The sequence below is a fragment of the Leucopleurus acutus genome, assembly GCF_964270905.1.
Source record: "Leucopleurus acutus genome assembly, chromosome: 7".
Lineage (NCBI taxonomy): Eukaryota > Metazoa > Chordata > Mammalia > Artiodactyla > Delphinidae > Leucopleurus > Leucopleurus acutus.
The window spans coordinates 96,179,745-96,198,898 of record NC_139150.1 but is presented as its reverse complement, the minus strand read 5'-3'; the positions used below and the strand labels follow the sequence as shown (position 1 = coordinate 96,198,898).

At 47.6% G+C, this 19,154-nt stretch overlaps 1 protein-coding gene across 2 annotated transcripts in view; it reads left to right on the top strand.

Moving 5' to 3' along the window:
• ROR2 (receptor tyrosine kinase like orphan receptor 2) overlaps positions 1–18,336 on the top strand; it is a gene marked incomplete at both ends in the record, with an annotated part of 217,350 nt that extends 199,014 nt beyond the window's left edge. Inside the window, 5 exons of one of the 2 annotated variants that reach the window (XM_082841987.1) lie at positions 6,508–6,635; positions 10,455–10,769; positions 11,985–12,230; positions 15,307–15,509; positions 16,891–18,336. In XM_082841987.1, coding sequence (XP_082698113.1) covers positions 6,508–6,635; positions 10,455–10,769; positions 11,985–12,230; positions 15,307–15,509; positions 16,891–18,336 — 2,338 coding nt within the window. Of the gene's footprint in view, positions 1–6,507; positions 6,636–10,454; positions 10,770–11,984; positions 12,231–15,306; positions 15,510–16,890 lie in introns of those variants that run through there. The other variant, XM_082841988.1, reaches the window with a different exon arrangement.
• Positions 18,337–19,154: the final 818 nt, after the last annotated feature.

Here is a 19,154-nt window from a genome sequence, read left to right as displayed (position 1 = left end):
TGTATAATTCAGAGATATTAAGTACAATCACATTGTTGTGCAATCATCACCACATCCCTCTCCAGAATACTTTCATCTTCCCAAACTGAAACTCTGTATCCATTAAACAATAACGCCCCATTCTTTCCGCCCCCAGCCCTTGACAACCACCATTCTACTTTCTATGAATTTGACTACTCCTCTGTGTAGTTTTAATATTATTGTAAATGATATTTTTTAAAAATTTCATTTGCTAATTGTTGCTCAAATATAAAAATATAATTGATTATATTGTCCTTATCTTGTGGCTTTACTAAATCCATATTAATTTTTGTAATTTTTTAATATATTCATTAGGATTTTCTATGTAAATTATGATATCTATGAGTGAAGACAGTTTTATTTCTTCCTTTCTAATCTATAAGCCATTTATCTATCTACCATCCCCTATCTATCTATCTATCTTCTTATTGTAATGGTTAGGACTTCCATGGCGATGTTGGGTAGAAGAGGTAAGAGCAGATATCTTTGTCTTGTTTCTATATCTAAGGGGGAAATGTTCCTTATTTCACCATTAAGTAAGAAATTCATTGTAGGTTTCTCATAGATGCCCTTTTTATTAGATTGACAGTTATTTTCTTTGTTGAAAGTTTTGATAATGAATGAGTGTTGGTTTTGTCAATTGCTTTTTTTTTTTAATATTAACTGAGATTATTACATGGTTTCTCTCTTTAGCTCTGTATTTTCAGTGATTGGTTTTTAAATGCTGAAGTAACTTTGTACTCCTGGGTTGACCCAGTTTGGTCCATTACTCATTTCTATATTGTCTTTTTATTTTTCTGGGTCCAGTTTGCTGTTGTTTAGTGGAGCATGTTACCATTTTGATCAGGGGGCATATTGGCTTATAATGTCCATGGAACAGACTTGTCAGCTTTTTATATCAAGTTTATGTTTGCCTCATAAAATGAACTAGAAAGTATCTCTTACTCCTTTAATTTCTAAAAGAGTTTGTGTAAAATTGCTGATGTTTCTTCCTTAAATATTAGACAGAATTCACCAGTTTCTATTATTTGGGGCTGGAGTTTTAATCATGGGAAGGTTTTTGACTACAACTCCAAGTTCTCTAAGAGATTTAGGGCTATTCTGAGGTTTTATTCCTATTTATACTAATTTTGGTATATTGTCATTTTTCTAAGTTGTTGGTTATATATATCTGTGTTCATTTATTATCTTTAACATCTCTAGAGTCTTTGGTGAGTCCCCTTGTGCATTCCTGATATTGGTAATGTGTGTTTTCTCTTTTATTAATCATTTTTTCTAGGTGTTACCAACTTGGTTAATTTTTTGAGGAATCAACTTTTGGCTTTATTGATTTTTTTATTGTTTGTTTTCTATTTTATTGATTTCTGCTCTCATCATTAATATTTTTTTTCTAATTACTGCAGGTTTAACTTGACACTCTTTTTCCAGCTTTTTAAGGTGTAAAATCTCATCTAATTTAAGCATTTAAAGCTATAAAGGTGTCTCTTAATTACTCTTTTAGCTTCATCCCACGATTTGGGGTATCCTGTTTTCATTTCTCATATGTTATATATTCTCATTCCATTTAAAATGCCATTTAATTTTTCTTGCATTTTCTTTTTTGAGCCCAAAGGTTATTTACAAGTGTGCTATTTAATTTCCAAATAGTTCGAGAGTTTCTTTTTTTTTTTGTTATTTTTTGTTATATATTTTTTGTTATATATTTTTGTTATTGATTTCTAATTTAATTTTGTGTGATCAGAAATTTATGGTTTCAATTTTTTAACATATTGTGAGTTATTTTATGGAGAGCATATGGTCTGTCTGGGTGAACGTGCCATGTACACTGACACGTGTATGCTGTCTTGTTGAGTATATTGTTCTAGATGTCCATTGGGTCAAGGGGGTGGTTAATATTTCTGTTGTTTCTTCGCTTATTTTTTTTGTTTAGTTCAGTTAATTGCTGAGAGTCAGGTACTAACATTTCCAACTATAATTATGGATTTTTCTGTTTTGTCCTCTAGCTCTGTCAATTCTTGTTTATATATTTTGAAGCTCTGATATTAGGTGCATTCATGTTATGTCTTTTTACTTAATAGACCCTTTTATTTGAAAGAAGTTTTTGCTGAGTATGGAATCCAGGTTCACAGTTCATTTTCTCTGCTAGTGCCTTGAAGCTGTCATTCCCTTGTCTTCTGTTTTGCTTTGTTTCTGATGAGGAGTCAGCCATTATTTTTTATCTCCCCCCTTTTCTATTTATCCTAGGTTTTTAGCAAGTTGATTGTGACATCAGCAGGTGTGGTTTCCTTTGTATTTATTCTGCTTGCTTTTCACTGATCTTCCTTGGTTGGTGTGTTACTACTGTATTTTAATGAAATTTGGGAAAATTTTGGCCATCGTTTCTTCAAAGCTTTTTCCCAACTCCGTGCATCTCTCCCCTCCTCTTGGGATTTGATTGTACATAAGTTAGACCTCCTGTACTTTCCTATAGCTTACTAAGACTGTTTAATTTTTGGTAAATCTTCTTGTCTCTCTTTGTTTCAGTTTGGAAATTTTCCATTGACCTGTCAAGTTTACCAATTTTTTTTCCTAGCTTTATCCAATCTTTTGTTAATATCATACCATGAATGTTTTATTGGAGATTCTATGTTTTAGTTCTTCCAGTGGATTCTTTTACAGTTTCCATCTCTCCTGCAATCACCCATATCTTCATTATAGTTTCTTCTGTGCATTGTTTACCATACTTACATTTCCTTAAAGTGCTGGTCTTCTAAGTCTAACATCTGGGTTTATTTCTCTTGACAATGGGTTATATTTCCCTGTTTCTTTACATGCCTGGTAATTTTTTATTGTACACCAGTCATTTGTACATTTATTGTACACCATACATTGTGGTTTATACTCTAGGTTTTGTTACCTTCCTCTGAAGAGTGTTTTGTTACTGCAGCTTCTTACGTTACTGGCAGGTCACCTGAAGCTTATGGAGTTTATCACTTTTTGTTGAAGCTGTTGCTTCCTCTGCCTCACTCAAGCAGGAAGCCTGTTTATTGCAGGCAGACCCTCTCATAATAAGAATAATAATTATGAAATGGTTTAACCACTTTTAACAAAAAAACTGTTTGGGGAAAATATTACCTTCTTATTACACAATGTGTAACTACATTTGAGTTTTGGTATTGATTACTTTTCAACCTCAAAGGAGGCTACTTTCCTTTAAAGGTTATTCATTATTTATAACAAGGAATTTTTCTAAGGTTTTCTTCAAACCAGTTTTTGTTTGTAGCAGGTACCATTGCAGGGAAGGTGCTGACTGGCCCCACCATCTCCTCAGCCGTTTGTGAAGAAGCCCTTTCTATCACAATATGATGGCTCCTTTCTCTGTTTCCTCCCAATCTCCTACTCCTTTCCCATTGCTTTTTCCCCCCGAGATTGCAGTAATCTCTCTCTCTCTCTCTCCTCCTTTACCATGAACTTGTTGGTATACAAGTTACTTCTTCATCTGTGTTATTAGTGCCTGGCAGCATTAGGAATGGAGGAGATTTCCAAAATTGAGCTTCTATCACATTGATGTTCTGAGATTTGGTGAGCATGCTTGTTTCACTTGTGTGGTTTAAAGGATTTTATAGAAGGCAGCTTCTGTGTCAGCACCTTTCTTTAGTCTCTGAGTGACCAGTTTTACAGACTTACTCCAGCTCTGTCACTCTTCAGGGGTCCTAAACAATGCCACGTGAAGATAAGACATAATTCTGTTTGAAACTGAAAAGTAATTCCCACTTGTTTTCTCAAAATTCAGAAACCTGAAAGATGTCATTGTCCAACCATTTCTGTTTGCGTTTTTGGACATTCTCTAAAATCCAGATTAGAAGCCCACTGAGATGAGTAAGCTGTGAACACGATGTGATGGCCTTGAGCCCCTTCTCAGCGTGTCTTCCCTGCACCCTTGTTGCTCCCCCATCCTGTGGGCACCTGGCCAGGGAGAAGCCCACAGTGAGGGACTAGGCTTTGTATTCCTTGACTCTTGAGGCAGAGAAGAGAAATTGCTTACTCTTGTGGGGGTCACCCAAGGGACTAACTGAATCAAATCTCATACCCTAGGTGGGCTGACGTTAATAAGAACGTGCGCATCTTCATGCTTTTCCTGGCATAGCAGGCAAGTGACCTAAACCCAGCCTGCAAACGGGGACACAGAGCTCACACACCGGGGCAGAGTTGACTTGCACTTGTGTTTGTGTACTTGGCAAGTGTAACATTGGTTTTAGTTTAATCAGCAGTTAACTCCAGCTCACAAAGGGTGGGTTGGGTGTGTATTGTTAGCACATGTGCTTGCTTATTTAAACGATATTTAAGGAATCCTTGACCCAAAGAAATAATGGCCGGTGAGCTTGAGAGAAAGGGCATCCGGCTCTTACTGACACCAGAATCTCCTGTTTTAGATTATTTATGGCTCCAGGTTCTTTTCTTTTCTTTTCTTTTCTTTTTTTTGTGGTACGCGGGCCTCTCACTGTTGTGGCCTCTCCCGTTGCGGAGCACAGGCTCCGGACGCGCAGGCTCAGCGGCCATGGCTGACGGGCCCAGCTGCTCCGCGGTATGTGGGATCTTCCCAGACCGGGGCACGAACCTGTGTCCCCTGCATCGGCAGGCGGACTCTCAACCACTGCGCCACCAGGGAAGCCCAGGTTCTTTTCTTTGAAAAAGAAATTTTCTTCAGGGGCTGAGAAGACAGCAGAGGAGGGAGAGAGCCAGAGGTGGCTGAAGAGACTGTGTCCGGCCAGACCCTTTGTCTCCACTGTTACAAGCGTTCAGACTTTACGTTTGTGAGAAAGCTAAGACAGGGATTCTTAAAGTCCATTTGGTTAAATTGGACACAACCCCGATTTCGTTTGGGGATGGTCCAAATCAATGTAGGGTGGATGACAAGTGTTAGGCTTATGGCAGGTGGCAGATTTGCTAGAAAACAAGTGACTTAATTACAGGCCTGAGGCACTTTGCCGAAACTTGTCCTGGGAGCTCCCGGCCCCTCTCCTTTGCTCCCCAGCAGACGGCAGCCCTAATATATGTGCTTTGGCCCACTTTTACTGTCTCCTTGGAGCATCCTCAGGGCCACTTTAAAAAGCACCTAGGTGCTTAGAATGACTGATTTTATTGGCCAAAGGCAGGACTAACAGGTTTTACCGAGAATAATTTAGCACAGACTCCAAGGGGACATGTGCAGGCTGTTCCCTACAGGCTGGGGGGAAGGTCGGACTGCAGGGCAAGTGGGAGGGCTGTGCTTTTGAGAGTCTCCCTCTCTGTCCCCCGTATTTATACATGTGGGCTGCGCTGTGGAGCAGTGGCGAGGTCACCACTCCTCTGTGGTGTAATTAGCACATCTCGCTGTACAAACTCTTTGAGGCCCTGCCTGACTTTTCGGAATCCTCTCCATTGCTTTCCTCTGTTTCAAAGAATTCTCTCCTACAGTTTAACAGTAGAACACAGTTTCTGAATGAACATCATTTTCATAAAAGCGTCGCTTGCCAACAACGGAAGTTAATAGGGGTGTAATGTTTCTGATGTAGTTTAAGACTACGATGAAACATGTTAATCGTTAATATCCTGCATGTATTTGAACATAGGCGTGAGCACGTACCCACCCATGTGTACACTTCACATTTATAATCCGTCTTTCATACTCAACTTCCTTTGTTCCATCCCCCCTGACCTTAAAGATGCTGGATTTTTTTTTAAGTTAATAGACTTTATATTTAGAGCAATTTTAGGCTTACAGAAAAATTGAACAGAAAGTACAGAGAGATATCATGTACCGGTTCCCCACATCTGTACATAGAGTTACCCCTATCAGTAACATCTTATGTCAGTGTGTGGTGCATTTGTTATAGTTAGTGAGCCTATGTTGATACATTATTATTAGCTAAAGTCTATAGTTTACGTTACAATTCACTCTTGGTGTTGCGTATTCTCTGGGTTTGCACAAATGTATAATGACATGTTTCTGCCATTGTAGTATCATAGAGTAGTTGCACTGTGCTAAAAATCTCTGTTCTCCTGTTCACCAACCCTCCCCCCCACCCTTTGGCATTCACTGATCTTTATACTGCTCCATAATTTTGCTTTTTCTAGAATGTCATAAAGTCGGGATCATACAGTATGCATGCAGCCTTTTCAGATTGGCTTCTTTCACTTAGTAATGTGCATTTAAGTTTGCTCTGTGTCTTCTCATGTCTTTTCTCGATAGCTCATTTCTTTTCAGTGCTGAGTAATATTACATTGTACTACAGTTTATCCATTCACGGTGGAGATTTTGGTTGCTTCCAAGTTTGGGCAGTTTTGGATTAAGCTACAAACATACATGTGCAAGTTTTTGTGTGGACAGAAGTTTTCAATTCATTTGGGTAAATGCCAAGGGACAAGATGGCTAGATCATCAGATGCTGAATTTAAAAAGAAAAGAAAAAAATCGGGGATATTTGACACCTTCCAGTGCACTTACAGACCATGTGTTTTTTACCAGAGACGACTACCATGAGGATGGATTCTGCCAGCCTTACCGGGGAATCGCCTGTGCACGTTTCATTGGGAACCGGACCATTTATGTGGACTCTCTCCAGATGCAGGGGGAGATTGAAAACCGAATCACAGGTAGGAGCGCAGACCTTTGTTCTGAGACAGTGAGCACACACACACTGAGACAGTGAGCACACACACAGCTGCCTGTCGCCACGCTGGTGTGTTTTCAGTCCCACTTGGGTGTTTTGTTGGTTATGACCTTGGACAGTGAGTCCCTGTGCCCTGCCTCCTGCAAGAGAAAGTCAGAGGCCTTTTTCAGAAGCAGTTGCAATTACCACCGCGGTTTATCCTAAAATGTTCCCATTTATATATGAAAATTAGCAAGTACAGTCTGCTTAGAATGTGCCAACACACTGAATTAAGTCAACCACGTGGGTCCGAAGCCCTGCATTGTCTTGTCCTCACCGCGTGGCCAGGCCAGCACCTGCCACATTCATTCTCGGTTCTACTTTTCCTGACTCTTTTGCCTTCTTGGAGTTACGCTTGACTAAACGGTACCCGGGCCTGATTTTAACTGTTGGAGACAGAGGTTCCAGGCCATCGGCTGTGCCTGGGGACACTGCAGTGAACTCAGACCCCCGTAGGCCCCCAGTTTCCAGGCATAGGCAGGTCTTTGGGTACCTGCTCCATTGTGTGAGAAATGGAGCAGATCATTTAGGAGTGAAGCTGCTCGTTCTCCGTCATTTTAGAAGTTACTGTCTCTGGTTGGTTGTTAGTCCTCTCATTGATGTCAAGGACTTCCTGGGGGAAAGCCCTTGAGAAGTGAGAAAATGAATTAAACCAAGGCCCCAAAAAGCCCCCCTCCGCCTCTCTCTGCTCTCCCCACAAGCCCAAACGTTTTCTCTCCAGACTCTATAAGGAACAAGGAGGATCTTGTGAAGATGGCAGGTGTCCCCGTTGAACTACATCCTCTGCACAGTGGTTCTTGACCCCGGCCAACCTGCGATGTGGGGCTCCCGGTCATTCTGGAGGGATTTGTGGAGGGGCTGGCAAAGCACTGCCCTGGTAAGGGCACAAAGGAGGTCCCCAGGTAGAAACTCACATAGGTGACACTGATGTTCTTCTAAGTTTTAGGTCAACCCTGGCTTTGTATTTCACCCACAGTCTGGAGGGTCTAAGGTCACGGTCACAGAGGGGCCTGCCTGGCCCATGGTTACAGAGCCCCGTGAGGACAGGGCCAGGTGTCCAGTGAGAATGGAAGGGCAGTAATGGGACCTGGAGATCTTGGAAGGTGCTATCTTGTTCCAATGGGAGAATCTTTTATAATTGTTGGTATCTCTCATTGGAAAAGCTTCTTATGCCATTTAAAGCAGAACTTCTCAAACTTTCTGACCACAACGTACAGTATCAATAAAAAGTGTATTTTACATCGTGACTTAGTCTACACATACCTCTACTTCACAGAACTGAAATAGGCTACAGGAAACAACATTTGCCCTGAACAAAGGCAGTGAGTGCACTGTGATTTTTCTCTTCAGTTTTATTTCATTAAAGAAAAAAGTTGGTTCCAGCCTTAATGCGAACCATGCCCTCTGACATCCTCTGTTCCGTTCTAGTCATCTTTTAAAATGCTACCCGCAGACTCCAGAATTAATTTTATATCCCAGTAATTGGCAAACACTGATTCAAGGCACAAGATTGTCTCTCAATTATTTCTTCAGGAATTGTTTAAAGGATTAACAAATCAGATGTCTAAGCAGACTCATTTTTATAGTAGTTTTTAGGTACAAGTTTAGAATGAGGGTTCTCTACATTTGTGTATTTTTGAAAAAATAAACGTGAAGTTGCTCTAGACTGACTGACTTGAGGTTTAGAGACTGCATTGGTCGTGGAGATAGTCAGTTTGGAGAGGGGGCTTATCAGAACTCATTCCAGGGACTCTGGAAGCTTCCCAGGAATGGGCCCCAGAGAACCGTCAGAGTGATGTGCTGGGTGTAAACAAAAACGGGGACATGATGGTTGGACCTCCTCGGTGCCTAGAACCATCTTTCAGAAATAAGCCCTCACATGATAGGTTCTGGGGCGGGGGTAGGAGAAATCCTAAAAGGGTCAGCCTTGACATCCTATCAGTTGGTACCCCAAAAGCAATGCCATGTTTGGCTTTCTTAGGTCTTTCCCTGCCTGGGGGTCAGGTCCAACACTGGCAACAACCCTCTTGGTAGTCAGTTGCCAGCTCCCGTGATGGGACTGAACTGAGTTCAAACTTGGTTCGTCAGCTAACTCCAAGAGACCCTGCACCTTAACCTCTTACCTCTCCATTCCTCAATTTTAATATTGTCCACAAGGGACCAGAAGACTAAGGATGATGTGAGCAGCACACTACAGAGTGCCTGGAACCCAGCGCTGCGTGCAGCGCATGGACCCAGCCTGTTACCAGACCCTCATGGACCATTCACCTCACGTGCTATTTTGTTGGCTCCATGTGGGCTTTCATTCCCCAAAGTGTGGCCTCGACAGATCACTTGACAGATAAAGACCCAGGCCCAGAAAGGACTGAGTGACTTGACAACTCTGTAGTAAATGACAGGGCAGGGCCAGAACTGGGGTCCCATGCCAGCTCATCTAACCCAATGCCTGCCATGGGTGGCTGGTGGGTCCTTGGGGTGGGGGTGGGGGGCGTGGGGGGGTGGTGTGGGGAATGGGTGCCAGCAGCGCCACCTGCTGGCCACAGTGGGCATGGCATTACAAGTCATGGGTGGAGCTGGGGTGTCCCAGGAACTAAATTCCAACCTCTCTGGTTTCCTCCTCCATCTCAGCAGGGTGTGTAGACAGAGGCGCCTCTTTTCCTCCAGCTGTCCAAGATCAGATCCTTATAAGCAGGTCCTTCATAGGTCAGAGTGGGGTGGGCCTTCTGGCGTGGGCATGTATGCGGCAGCTGATGCTTTCCTTTGAACCCTGACTGCCACAGCCCTGTGGAGAGCGCCTGGAGTGCACGCCTTCCCTCCTGCCACTGGCAACTCTGCTCCCGCTCACCTGCCTAGACTTTGTATCTGAAGCTCCCACCCCCTTCCCTTCTCCACATCAGGTGTCAGGTTCTTCCCATCAGGCTCCATCTTGTGACGTCTTGCCCCTAAAGAGCAAGTCAGCCCACCCTGGCTCCAGGCTCTCCTGCGACAGCCTGCTTCTCTGCTCTCCTTTATCACAAAGCCCTGCCCCTCTCCCCACTCAGAACCTCCTCCAGCAGTTTCTTGGCTCTCCCCAGACTCCACCTGAGGGACTCCCCTGTACCCCCATTTGTCATCTTACTCCTCCTTAGGCTGCATGTCCCAGGGCAGATCGTTCGTCTTTCTGGCACACTATCTCCACCCCCTGGCCAGGCCTCCCCTCTTCTCACAGGCCCTGAGATGTCAGGAAGACCCAGGCTTGGTCCTTGTGCCTCCGCTCCAATCTCTCCTTCTAGAAGCCACTCAGCCCACAGCTCTATCTACCGCCATGTGCTTGCAGAGCCAGTTCAGAGCAGGACCTTAGGAAGTGGCTTTGGGTCTGATAACAGAATCTTCCTGTCATGGAAGTAGCATCTAGGTGGATGAGATCTGGGGCCTAGTTTTCTTTCTTTCTTGTCTCGCTTTTGCTGTTTGTAAATGAAGCCCTGGCACCAGGGACCTTCTTTGTCTGGTGCAAACCTGGGTGGCCTATGTGCTCCCCGGGGCCCTGCTCTTGTGAGAGCCTCTCGCGGCTGGCAGAAGACAAGGCGGTGGGCGGGGGGCGGCGGGGCATGGACGAGATGGGGACCACGGGCGCCGGGCAGGGTGGGTGGGACCAGGGGCCCTGGGAAGAGTGGGGAGCCAGGGCTGGAGATGAAACCAGGGGCGCCGGGCAGGGGTTGCCGGGCAGATGTTGGTCCCAGGCAGGGCCCAGCCCACCCTAACGCCAGCCTCGCCACCTCCGCAGCTGCCTTCACCATGATCGGCACCTCCACGCACCTGTCGGATCAGTGCTCGCAGTTCGCCATCCCGTCCTTCTGCCACTTCGTGTTCCCGCTGTGCGACGCGCGCTCCCGGGCGCCCAAGCCGCGCGAGCTGTGCCGGGACGAGTGCGAGGTGCTGGAGAGCGACCTATGCCGCCAGGAGTACACGATTGCGCGCTCCAACCCGCTCATCCTCATGCGGCTGCAGCTGCCCAAGTGCGAGGCATTGCCCATGCCCGAGAGCCCGGACGCCGCCAACTGCATGCGCATCGGCATCCCGGCCGAGAGGCTGGGCCGCTGTGAGTCTGTGCCCGCCCCCGAGGCCGGGGTCCTGCCTCTAAAGAGCCTGGGGACCCCATTCCATCCGGGGAAGTCTCACAGACCGGCCCCCATTCCGGTAGGGCAGTTGCGGGGTGGGGACTCGCCGTTGTCCAGTTCCAGTTGCACAGCCCTCCTGGCCCTGCCTGCTTGTGGGTCCCCAGTAAGTCACTCTACCCTGATGAGCCACAAACTTGGCTTCTCTAAGACGGGAGGACTTTCTGCACCTGCCCCCAAAGCTGTGAGGAGCTTTGGGGGAGGCAGGGGCCGCTTCCAAGACTGCCTTGTGGTGCACAAGCATCTCTCAGCAGCTGACTAGGATTGTGGCCCTCCTTGAGGGGAGAGGACCCAGGGAAGCGGTCGCCTCCCTCCCAGGCTTGGGAAATATTCACTTCCTTGGCGAAGCCAGGGTTCCCGAGGGCGGCAGGGCTCCTCACCAGGGCAGTCAGAGCCTGGTCTACAGACCCACTGCACCGTCCAAATCCTGGTTGCCAGGCTGACTCCATGGGACCTCAGGCAAGTTGCTTAAATATGAGTTTCCTCATATTACACGGGGATAATAACTACTGACCTCAGCAGCTGGAATGTAGATTAAATGAATTAGTATTTAGAAAGTTCTTAGAACAGTGCCTGCACACGGCAAGCACGGTGTAACCGGTGTTCAACAAACACACACCCCAGGTGTGACTCAGAGAGGCCCTGGGTCCCCCTGGTCCCGGAGTGGAGTGAGCCTGGGGCTCTGTGCACAGGAGGCTGAGCCGCGTCCTCACTGAGGCTGGGGGGCCAGGCCTGGGAGTTTCTCTTCCCTGCTGCGTCGTTTGGTTTTGCTTCTAGTGCAAGTGAACGTGAGGCTGGGGTTGACATCGTCATTGTGGAATGGGGGTGCCTCGTGAGTCCAAAGGTGTTTCAGGGCCATAGAGTAACTTCTGACCAGTTGTTTCCCCATATATGTACCTGGTGCACCCGCCCATTAAATTTGTGGGCTTGGGACTGTATTCAGTCATTACGTCTAATGCTGCTCTCCTGGAAGTGATGTCAAACTCTTCGGTCTTTTGGAAATTTCAGTGTGGGTACATCCAGGGAAAGTGGCTTTGTTGTTCCTTTTTGGAATAGTTGAAGAAGGGTGCTCCCTGGACCCCCAGAGGAGGGCGGCTTCCTCTTAATTTTGGGGCCTCCTGACGCATCTTCTCTCTCAGACCATCAGTGCTACAACGGCTCAGGCACGGATTACAGAGGGACGGCAAGCACCACCAAGTCGGGACACCAGTGCCAGCCGTGGGCCCTGCAGCATCCCCACAGCCACCACCTGACCAGCGCCAACTTCCCCGAGCTCGGAGGAGGGCACGCCTACTGCCGGAACCCTGGAGGGCAGATGGAAGGCCCCTGGTGCTTCACGCAGAATAAAAACGTACGCATGGAACTGTGTGACGTACCCTCTTGTAGTATGTATTCTCTCTCTCTTTTTTTTTTAAAGTGTTGACTGTGGGGTGTACTTTGTGATGATGTGGAACCGGGAGGCTGATAGCTCTGGGAGCCCCCTGCCCACACCGAGTTTCACCACCATGATTATTTGTTTTAAATAAAGCTGTTGCTGGTTGTAAAAGTAGCATCTCGTCATTATAGGATGTTTTAAATTATAGAAAAGTCTGAAGAAGAATGTGTAAATCACCTCTAATTTTACCACTCAGCAGAGACTACTGTTTACACTTGGGGGCCCTTCTGTCAGCCCTCTTTCCATGTGTGGTCCTGGGATATTCAGTTTGGCCTCTTGTTTCCCAGTGAACATTGTCATGCATTTCCCACTATTAGTGGAAATGCTTCCCATTGCTATTACAACCAGCTTCTCAGACCAGCATCTGTAGTTGGGGCACAAGGCCTCCTGCTTGCCCTCCCTCGCCTCCCACTCTGCTCAGCTTTTACACAGAGACTCAGCAGAGTGAGGAGAAAATAGAACTTAAATCTCTTAACTGTTTTCCCTGCAATTTCTGTCTTAAATTATGACTAGGAGAAAAGTTTGTAGTTCATGGTTGCAAATTTTACAGACATCATTATCTCTGTGCAGGAATAAATTTTAAGAATGAAAAGTTTGGTAAATAGATTATAGTAAAGTTATTCAATGGAATGCTACAGTTGTTTAAAAAAATTTCCTGCAAGGAAGGATGTTCATATTGACCTGCTAAGGGAAAGAAGCAAGCTGGAGGGCAATAGCTGTGTTGTCTTTTTGGTTTCTCTTTCTTCCTGTTCTTCTCTCTGTCTCTCTGTCTCTCTCTGTCTTTCTTTCATCCTCCTCCTCTCCCTCCCTTCCCTTTCCTTTCCCTCTCACTTTCCCTCCTTCCTCCCTTCCTCTTTCTTTCTTTCTGATAAAGGAAACAAAATGAGTGAAGGGTATGTGAGTGAGCACACATATGCACCTATATTTCATGGAAGAAGTTTTGCAAAGATAAACATCCTACTTTCAGCAGTGATTTCCCATGACCTGCAGATATGTTAAAGCATAAGATGTTTTTACAATGAGCAGTTTTTACTTTTGTAATTAAAAATGAATCAAATCAGAAAGAGAAATATGTATGTTCTTTGACCTGGCAATGCCATAGTAATCTTATATTGCAGAAATATTTACACTTAAAGGGCAGAAATGCAAGGATATTTGTTGCAGAATCACTTTTAACAGCTAAATGACAAACAGAGTAATTGTTTACCAACAAGGGGTTGGATGATAATTGAAGTACATCCGTACCTTGGGACGGTGTGCAGCTCTTGCAGAGTGCCTAGTGCTGTCTGTTCTGCGAGAAACGTGGCCTGAGGTGTATTATTCTGCCACAAAACCAGGAGCAGGAAAACATGGATGATGTGATTCCATTTAAAATTCTGTTTTTAAAAATTATATGAAACTGCTGCTTCTCTATGTCAAATTAGTTGAATATTGGTTATTTCATGTTCAACTTAAATATATAAATAAAAAATTAAGTGAATACCAATCTATTAACAGTAGTATATATAGCCTTTGGTGAAATTAGTTATTAGGAACATTCACTTTTCTCTAATGCTGTCAATAGAATTATTAATAAGCATGTGTTCTGTTGGTGATTTTTAAAAGGTAATGATAAAAGTTAATGGTTTACAAACCTATGGATGGTGGTCACATCTCTCACCTTGGCCTGAGGGTCCTGGAATCTCCCCTTAGCCCTAATCGTGAAAAATGACCCAGAATCCCCACTGCCCCTGAGTCTTCTAAAATATCTGCCTCCGGGGTGGGGTCAGGAGAGTTGTGTGTGTGGTTGTATTTGATTTTTATCTTCTTTTGGAGGCTGGGGGGCAAGACTTGCTTTGGGACAAGGCTTCTTTACTATGGTGGTGGTAGTGGTGATTTTTAGAACTGAATTAGCTCTTTTGGGGGACCGACCAGAAATCACTTGTTTGCTTTTACATGGAAAGCTCATTACCCACTGGTCATAGGGAGGCCCAAGTCCCATGTGATTATTCACAAGGTTTAGGTGAAAACTGTTGTGGGGAGAGGGGCCTTTTGGAGGACTTGCCTTCCACATCACAGAGCAGAAGCCTCAACTCTCCCTCAGAGGGCAGCGCTGCCCACAGGGTTCCTGGCCGTCCTTTTAGCCTTGCAGCCTGGGGCCCTCTGTGCTTTTCTGTAAATCCTGTAGGGGGAGACAGAGCGTTGCTCTTCACCGTGGAAAAAAATGAAGGAAAAACACTTGGAACTGCTGCAAATTGTTAGGTCAAACTCATTGGCTACCAGTGCTCTTTTAAATCAAATGCATTTTTAATTATTGTCTTTAAAGAATATGGGTTCATTGTACAAAAATGTGGAAAACCCTAAAATGTTGAATGAAGAAAAGGATCATTTCTAATGCCAGTATCCAGTTTCCTTCACTGAGGACAAGCATGTCCCATGTGTTTCATCGAGTTTAGCAGAGATGAAAAGTCAGAGCACCTATTTCCAATGGTATTCAAATTAGAAGGGAATGTGATGGTGGTGTTTGCTACTGTAAGGCCTTTAGAGTTCATTTATTAACTTTTTTTTTTTTTTTTTTTTTGCGGTATGCGGGCCTTTCACTGTTGTGGCCTCTCCCGTTGCGGAGCACAGGCTCTGGACACGCAGGCTCAGCAGCCATGGCTCACGGGCCCAGCCGCTCTGCGGCATGTGGGATCTTCCCGGACTGGGGCACGAATCTGTGTCCCCTGCATCGGCAGGCGGACTCTCAATCACTGCGCCACCAGGGAAGCCCTAGAGTTCGTTTATTTTTTGAGCTCTGTATTCCTCTTTGTTTCCGTGGTGGGCAGTTCTAGATTGTGTCTCACAAATGTTTAGCGGGATGTGTGTTTTTGGGTACATTACTTTTTTTGAGGTTTGGCTTATAATTTTGTCCCTTTGTGAAACTTACCCTGATTATCTACTTGTGCTTGAATATTTTAGTTGGAGGTGGGAGTGGGATGGTGGAGAACTTCGAGTTGCAAACAGGGATGTTTTCAGAAAACTCATGAACGCCTTGCTGTTCACAGGCCCCCAAGACAGCAGCAGGATGGGAATTCTGTACATCTTGGTTCCGAGCATCGCCATTCCCCTGGTCATCGCATGCCTTTTCTTCTTGGTCTGCATGTGCCGGAATAAACAGAAGGCTTCTTCCTCCACACCCCAGAGGCGGCAGCTGATGGCCTCACCCAGCCAGGACGTGGAAATGCCTCTCATCAACCAGCACAAGCAGGTCTCTGTGCCCCCGTATTTAAAGAGGCAGCTCTCCCAGGCTTAACCTCTACCTGGAGATTCTTAATTTGCTTGATACACAGCACATAATTCTTTTAAAATGTCCTTCATTTTGCCGTTTCTTCTCTAAAATATACCAGGACGTTTGTGTCCTTAGGGGGTATATGGAAGGTGTGTTTGGACTTCACTGTTCTCCCTCGACGGAGACCAGCCATTTTAGCATGGGCCCGAATGAGGTGTCCTCACTTTGCTGTGCTTCAGCTGTCCCCACAGGAGGACACACAAAAGAAGGGCTCAGATCACCCCCACCACTAGAGGGTCAACATGGTATTTTTAAGGGATGATGGCCAGTTTTCTGGTCAGTTTGGGTTTGGGTTGGTTTTGCTTTGTTTTGTTTTACAGGGAAGGACACAGCAACAGTCCTGTAGTGGTGGTAGGGGAGCAGACCACCCCCAACCTGAGTTCTTAGGGTAGCGAGAACACACTGAAATGTATCACAGGAAGAGGTCTCTCCCGGCCCACCTAGCTTCAGTGAAGGGGCGTTTACATGAAAATTTTGGGGGAAAACCATTTCCATCCAGGCTCTAAAGAGGGAGAAGGTGGACTCATTCTGCTCAGTAGCCAGGAGTCACGGAGGGTTTGCTGTGGGTGAAGGGCTGGCAGGTGAGGGCACAGATTCCCTTGGGTTCAGAGAGCCTCCGAGGACGGGGGCCAGGCACACAGAAGGGATGGGAAGTTGTAGAGGCTGAGACGCAAGGTTCAAATCGATTTCACCTGTGTGGTGCTTCTGTCCGGTGGCATCCACTGGAGAATCTAATCGAGAGGAAGCGGCAAAACAGGCCCTTGGAGGCACATCTGGAGAACAGCTGGCCTGGACTCTAAAAATGACTCAGATCGGGGGAAGCACACCTCAGGGTTCAAGGGAAATAGACATTGCATCTTGTTGTGATGAACAGTGGTGGCTGGGCCTGTCGGTGGGTGCATAGCAGGGAACATCAGGAAAGTCCCTAAGTGGGGGACACAGATGGGAGGACAGCCGGAGTTCAGCATGGCTGGGGTGTGTAGACAGGTGTGTGCGCACACACACCCTCACACATATAGTCTGCAATGTTATCTTTGGGTGGGGACATTGTTTGCAGCCTGGTTGGGACCCTGTTGAAGGTTTCAGGCAGCCTCATGGTGTCAGAGCACATTTAAGAGCAGAGAGCTTTGTGCGGGGCAGGCTGAGCCTGGGCCGGGTGGGACTGTCAGGTCCTCTGCAAGCCCAGGCTGGGGGGTGGCTCTAGGACTGCCACCCCCCAGAATGCCCTCCCAGCTGTTCAGCTCTGCCTCCTCGCATCTCGGTGGCAGAAATGTTTCACCAGAGCTTTTCTTCTTGGCAGGCCAAACTCAAGGAGATCAGCTTGTCCACGGTGAGGTTCATGGAGGAGCTCGGGGAGGACCGGTTCGGCAAGGTCTACAAAGGGCATCTGTTCGGCCCGGCGCCAGGCGAGCAGACCCAGGCCGTGGCCATCAAGACGCTGAAGGACAAAGCGGAGGGGCCGCTCCGGGAGGAGTTCCGGCACGAGGCCCTGCTGCGGGCACGGCTGCAGCACCCCAACATTGTCTGCCTGCTGGGCGTGGTGACCAAGGACCAGCCCCTCAGCATGATCTTCAGCTACTGCTCGCACGGCGACCTGCACGAGTTCCTGGTCATGCGCTCGCCGCACTCGGACGTGGGCAGCACAGACGACGACCGCACGGTGAAGTCCGCCCTGGAGCCCCCCGACTTCGTGCACGTGGTGGCGCAGATCGCCGCGGGCATGGAGTACCTGTCCAGCCACCACGTGGTCCACAAGGACCTGGCCACCCGCAACGTCCTCGTGTACGACAAGCTGACCGTGAAGATCTCGGACTTGGGGCTCTTCCGCGAAGTGTACTCGGCTGACTACTACAAGCTGACGGGGAGCGCGCTGCTGCCCATCCGCTGGATGTCTCCCGAGGCCATCATGTACGGCAAGTTCTCTGTGGACTCGGACATCTGGTCCTACGGCGTGGTCCTGTGGGAGGTGTTCAGCTACGGCCTGCAGCCCTACTGCGGCCACTCCAACCAGGACGTGGTGGAGATGGTCCGGAGCCGGCAGGTGCTGCCCTGCCCCGACGACTGCCCCGCCTGGGTGTACGCGCTGATGATCGAGTGCTGGCACGAGTTCCCCAGCCGGCGGCCCCGCTTCAAGGACATCCACAGCCGGCTGCGGGCCTGGGGCAACCTGTCTACCTACAACAGCTCGGGGCAGACCTCAGGCGCCAGCAACGTCACGCAGACCAGCTCCCTGAGCACCAGCCCGGTCAGCAACGTCAGCAACACCCGCTACGGGGGCCCCAAGCAGAAGGCCCAGCCCTTCCCGCAGCCCCAGTTCATCCCCATGAAGGGCCAGATCAGACCCATGGTACCCCCTCCCCAGCTCTACATCCCCGTCAATGGGTACCAGCCCGTGCCGGCCTATGGGGCCTACCTGCCCAACTTTTACCCGGTCCAGATCCCGATGCAGATGGCCCCGCAGCAGGTGCCCGCCCAGATGGTGCCCAAGCCTGGCTCCCACCACAGTGGCAGCGGCTCCACCAGCACGGGGTACGTCACCACCGCGCCCTCCAACACGTCCGTGGCAGACAGGGCAGCCCTGCTCTCGGAGGGCACTGAGGACACGCAGAACGTCCCGGAAGACGTGGCCCAGAGCCCCGTGCAGGAAGCAGAGGAGGAGGAGGACGGCTCCGTCCCCGAGACCGAGCTGCTGGGAGACAATGACACTCTGCAGATGGACGAGTCTGAGGTCCAGCTGGAAGCCTGAGGGCAGCAGGGCCGCGGGGCGCTTGGCAGGAGACTCGGGCCTCCCTGAGGAGCGCGCCCCGGGTACCAGTGGGCTGGAGTGCAGTCTCCCTGGGCGAAGTCCTCCTCTGTCGTCCTCTCGTGCACGGAGCAGCTCTGTGCCCACCTGCTTGGTTGGAGGGTCTTGTAGCCAATGGCTCCTGACAAGGCAGGGGTGGTAGGTAACCCAGCAGGACGCATGGTGACCCCCAGTGCCACCTACATTTCCCTGGAGGTCAATTGGCCGTGAGCAGTGCCTGTGCTTTGAAGGAAATTAGGTGGCATCTTCCCTCCATATTGTATAGGGATTGAACATTTCCAAACATTGGGAAAACAGGCCTGCAAAAAGGCAGTGAGGTGGGACTTCGGGCTTTGCGATGCCCAGCGACTGGGCTGCTGCATGAGGATGGAGGAGGCTGCTTTTCTCTCTGCTACCCCCTCCCCCCCCACCGCCCACCAGTAACAGTCTCTCTTCAGCCACCAAAGATTAGTGGGAACAGGACGCGTTTGCCTGCCACCTGTCGGAGTCTGATGAGAAAGGGGCTCCTGGAATGGGAGTTCCGTATTAAAACGAAATGTGCCTTAAAAGAAACCCACACAATTTTGTACTTCTGTGAAATGATTTTAATTATCCTGCATGTGTATTTTGCCCAGTTTTCTGGAATTCAAGGGAAAGTGTTTTTTGGGGTTTGGAATGTTACAAAGGAGACAATATTGTACAGAGCACAGTATTGTTATTTTTTTCTTTTTTTTTTTTAGAATCCTGTACAGACCTTAAATGTAATTTATATGGTTTTTGTA